The following is a 4,830-nucleotide window of genomic DNA, read 5'->3' on the forward strand; positions in this document are numbered from 1 at the left end:
ATGGAGAGAGCAGCACAAGGTTTCATTATGGATAAAGTGATATAACGGAGGTTATAATTATGCTCAAGTTATTCGAATACTTTCGGTGTTTCGTAGCCCCAAATAACTCGCAAATCCCTTGCGAAAGCATTACTGAGAATTTCGTTACTTATATTGTAAAGGGATGATGACACAAACAATTCCTGAACTTTGGCCCAATGTGCAATGTCGTCCCTGAACTTAGTTTAACGTTCAATGTGGTCCCTAGACTTTTGGTACATATTCCACGTAGTCCATGAACTATATGATAATGTTCAATTAAAAGTTCAGGAACCACATTGTCCATTGGGTTAAAGTTCATGGATCATATTGAACAAATTAAAAATTCAATGACCATATTGCATATTAGGCTAAAATTTAAGGATTGTTTGTGTTATTTTTCCTTTTGTAAGCAATAGAAAATCTGGTTTGGTTTCAATGAGCATTTTCCTTCTTTTGACTAGCTTAAGAGTTTCAGCTTAATAATTGTTAAATCTCGAGTTATCTCGTGCAGGTTATCTGAGACTAAGACAGCTTCTGGTGAATGTTTCTACTGTCCCTGACTCATGCCAGTTCAACACGTGACTCATGTCCTTGATTCATGTCGGTTCATCATGTGACTCATGTCCTTGACTCATGTCAGTTCATCATGTGACCGATTAATTCCAGCAATAGATTCACTTTGAAAACCTTTAACGAAACTCAAATCACACGCCCCAAATCACACACCCCACTTGTCTTTTCGGTGTAGAGGCCATGCATGTATAGGAGTTGACATCTTTCCTGAGGAATCTATCATGCTCAATGCCTTTAGTTCATCATCGCAACGTGGCTTTTCGCCCGATAGCGTAGCTTGTTTGAAGGTTGGGCTCTCTGATACTGGAACACGAACGGTGCCGCGGTTGTAGCTCGTGCCATATCTCCTGACTTGGTTAGCATATTTCTCATGAACCATTATGTTCTTATGGTTCCCTAGCAAGATCAGATTGTTATAAATAGGAAATTGTTCGTCCCTCGGCAGCAATGACCTTTGCTGACGCTTACGACTGTTGCTGTAAGTAAAACAGATCGCCGCATTTGCAAATGTCACTCACAAAGGCCGCTAAAGAGAGAACTCTTGCTGGCAATTTTCAGATGTCTTTGCCGGCATTCGCGACAATTGCCGGTGAGACTTTTCCCAACATGGCTTTCATCGTCGTTTTTTCCCTTTGGCTGGTAGGAATTGCACTGGCATTTACAGATGCTGGCAAATCACGTAGATAAGTGCTGGCAAAAGTTGTTCCTACTATAGCTACAATTCCGTACCGATGTTTCTTGGATTATCGCGATTGCATGAGCGAGAATTGTTATCACGGTTTAGTTTAGAGGAAGAGACCGTCGGTGAAGGTGGGTGATATAGCAACTCATTCTGTGGCTCAATTAGTGTTCATGGAATCTGAATGATGTCTTCTATTCGCAGACAATAGTTCTAACTGATACTGTCCTATACACATTGGAGACACTGTCCTATGTAATCGGAATGGCAGTCATCATTTAATAATTATTGTTTACACCAAAATCGGCATGGATATCAAGTCGGTTTAATGTCAAAATCCGACGGACAATGGAGCTCAGTCATCTGCAAGGATATTCCTCGTTGTAAAGCGAGCGAACAATTATCAATTGATTTATAACAGTTTTTTAAAGGTTCTCTACTTCGTTTGAATATAAAATTGAACTTCAAATCATTATCCTTTAAGATGCACCGAATTAAAATAGAATTTTCCTTTCATTCTTATATCTTTCATTTCTTTGCTGGGTTATATGCATAATGTTGTCCTGTTCCTTTTATTATTCTGTGTAGAATAAAGAAAAAAGGTATTTTGTATCTTAGGAGGATAGCTGCTAGAGCTTATCCCACCGAGTTTCGTACTCCGAAGAGCGAAATTGTCCTTAATGACGGTGCTTGTACGCCTCAGATATTTTTTATCTTATTTTTTCATCTTTAACAAAATTTACATCAATTTCTTATTTTTCATATTATCTAATATTTTTCCAACCCCTTTCCACACCTAATGCTTGTTTTATTCCCTCTTCTGTAGCTTTTCTTGCCGGAATTTTTGGGATTTACGAATGAATAACATGGGGAGTGAACTCAACTTGAAGTGAATATTCCCGCGTTTAGTGGAATCCACGCACACGAGTCGTTTTAGCTCGACTAGGCTCGTACCTTTAAGGGCTCAAAGCCCAATTCGATTCCGATCATACTCGAATTCAAGCTTGGACTCGATCTTAACAAGCTTGAATACTTTTCCTTACATTATATGTTTAAATCTTATGAGTTCTTTGTTTACTCTTGTCATATTATATGCTTTAAAATAATCATAGAAGCTCAATTAAGCTCATGAGCTGAGTATGACAAGTCAGAGCTTGACCGTAAATCACGTACATCGATCTCGAATAATTATTGAGCGGGCCCAAATTACTCACAATGGAATGGCTTGATTTCAACCACACGAAGTTGGATACTCCACTACTTAAAATTCCTTCCACCGAACCTGCTTCGTAGCTAAGCATGTCTTCTTCGTACACACTCTCAGCTTCACTTCTTTCCATGCCCTAAATTTCGACCTCTTTTCCTCCAATCCATCGATGGAGAAGCCGAAACAGCTCCATGCAGCGCTCCTCTCGAGCCCTGGAATGGGCCACCTCATCCCCGTCATCGAGCTTGGCAAGCGCCTCGTTGCTGACCATGGCTTTGAGGCTACCGTCTTTGTCCTCCCCTCGCAGGCCTCCCACACCGAGGCCGAGATCATCGAGTCCACCATGACCCCCAAGCTCCTCGATGTCGTGGAGCTCCCACCCCCCGACCTCTTGGCTGCAGGCCTCAGCCCGGATGCCGCCGTGGTCACAAGGCTGGTATTCATGATGCGCCAGGCCCGGCCAGCATTCAGGTCCGCGCTCATGGCGATGGAGGCCCGGCCCGATGTCCTCATCGTGGACTTGTTCGGGACGGAGCATCTGTGCATTGGCGACGAGTTAGGGATCCCCAAGTACGTCTACGTCCTTTCCAATGCATGGTTTCTTGCGTTGTTACTACACTCGCCGACGCTGGACAAGGAAGTGAAGGGAGAGTACGTGGAGCGTACCGAACCGCTAGAGATCCCGGGTTGCAAGCCTGTCCGACCAGAGGACGTGGTGGACCCGATACTGGACTGGTTGGACCACCAGTACCGTGAGTACGTGCTGCGGGCTGGCGAGATCCCGATGGGAGATGGAATCTTGTTGAATGTGTGGGAGGATTTGCAGGCCGAGACCCTCGCCGCACTGAGGAACAAGGAGTTCTTGGGCCGGGTTGCAAACGGTCCGGTGGATACGGTTGGGCCGCTCATTAGACCAGTCAGACCGGCTGGTTTAGGAAAGGAGCTGGTGGAATGGCTGGATAAGCAGCCGAGCGAGTCGGTGTTGTTCGTCTTGTTTGGAAGTGGAGGGACTTTGTCGGCTGAACAGCTGGTCGAGCTGGCATGGGGATTGGAGCTGAGCCAACAAAGGTACGGTTTGGAGAAGGCCCGGTTGTAGTGTAGGAAATATCTCTTTCCTTTAACCAATCTCTTATTAAGGATGAATAGTCTTTTTCTGAATGAAAACAAATTCCGTTAGCCAACATTAGCTTAAAATGTTGAGATAGTTCGCATGCATCTGTAAAAATCAGTAGCCAAATAAATGCTACACGTTATAATAAGAATATTTTTATAAGGATCATTAACTTCGTTTACTATGGATTGACATATGGAAGATTACGCGTACAGAACTAACTCATTGCACACGTCATTCAATCCAACGTTGAACTGTGTGATTTGTTTGCGAAAGACCTATAATAATTCAAGTAGGACAAATTTGCAATTATAGATTAAGCTTTGTATTAGTGTTATTTTGTTATATACTCAATAAATTCCTTCCTCTTACAAATGTATAATTTCAATAGGTTCATATGGGTACTCTGGCCACCAACTATCAAATCTCTTGATGGATCCTATTTTAATGCGGGAAAGAGTGGTGCTCGCGATGAGGTTTTGAGATTTTTGCCAGGTGGATTCATGGCACGTACTCGCAACATCGAATTCATACTCCCATCATGGGCCCCACAGGTGGAAATCTTGAGCCATCCATCCGTGGGTGGCTTCCTATCTCACTGCGGATGGAACTCGACCCTAGAGAGCATAGCGAATGGAGTGCCCATGATTGCTTGGCCACTGTACGCCGAGCAAAGGCTAAATGCGATGCTCCTCACTGAGGAGATAGGGGTGGCGGTCCGGCCAAAGGTGCTGCCATCAAAGAAGATTGTGGGGAGGGAGGAGATAGAGAAGTTGGTGAGGTCGGTAATGGTGGAGAAAGAAGGGCGCACATTAAGAGCTAGAGTTAGAGAACTCAAGAGTAATGCACAAAAGGCCGAGGCGAAAGGTGGTAGTTCATATGAGTCTCTATGCAAAATGAAGATCTGCATTATTAAGAAGGCTCGTTAAGTGGTTGCATATACGCTTGGCATTAGTAGAATGGTGATAATAATTTAGATTCATGGTACAATACTTGAATTGGCAAATATCTTTATCTTGGTACTTGAGTTAGCTGTACGTGTACCTAAGACAAGTTTGGGATAGGGGAGAGGACTCCATGTTTCAAGTTCTTTTCATGGACTTCGACTGAGATTTTGTGATATCTTGTGATTTGACCTGGGTAGGGTGTTGTTTGCAAGCCTAATACTCTAAAGGGATAAGTACATTCAAAGTCCTAAAACTTGTCACAAAAGTACAATTGAGTCCTAAAACTTTCATA

The 4,830-nt window shown here is 43.2% G+C and overlaps 1 protein-coding gene across 1 annotated transcript; it reads left to right on the plus strand.

Moving 5' to 3' along the window:
* The first annotated feature begins 2,594 nt into the window (after positions 1-2,594).
* LOC115682532 (anthocyanidin 3-O-glucosyltransferase 5-like) lies at positions 2,595-4,520 on the plus strand. Its single transcript, XM_030606769.2, has 2 exons — positions 2,595-3,548; positions 3,983-4,520. Exons 1-2 carry the CDS (start codon positions 2,650-2,652, stop codon positions 4,518-4,520), a joined length of 1,437 nt encoding a protein of 478 aa, XP_030462629.2. The 5' UTR covers positions 2,595-2,649.
* Positions 4,521-4,830: the final 310 nt, after the last annotated feature.

Source organism: Syzygium oleosum, unplaced genomic scaffold (genome assembly GCF_021117445.2).
Source record: "Syzygium oleosum isolate NSW1041296 unplaced genomic scaffold, Sole_v2.1 Sole_v2.01, whole genome shotgun sequence".
Lineage (NCBI taxonomy): Eukaryota > Viridiplantae > Streptophyta > Magnoliopsida > Myrtales > Myrtaceae > Syzygium > Syzygium oleosum.

Excerpts from the sequence above, each read along its gene's own strand:
- LOC115682532 (XM_030606769.2), top strand. The coding sequence starts at position 2,650 with ATGGAGAAGCCGAAACAGCTCCATGCAGCGCTCCTCTCGAGCCCTGGA. Across the intron at positions 3,549-3,982 it reads TTGGAGCTGAGCCAACAAAG|GTTCATATGGGTACTCTGGC; the intron begins GTACGGTTTGGA and ends TAATTTCAATAG.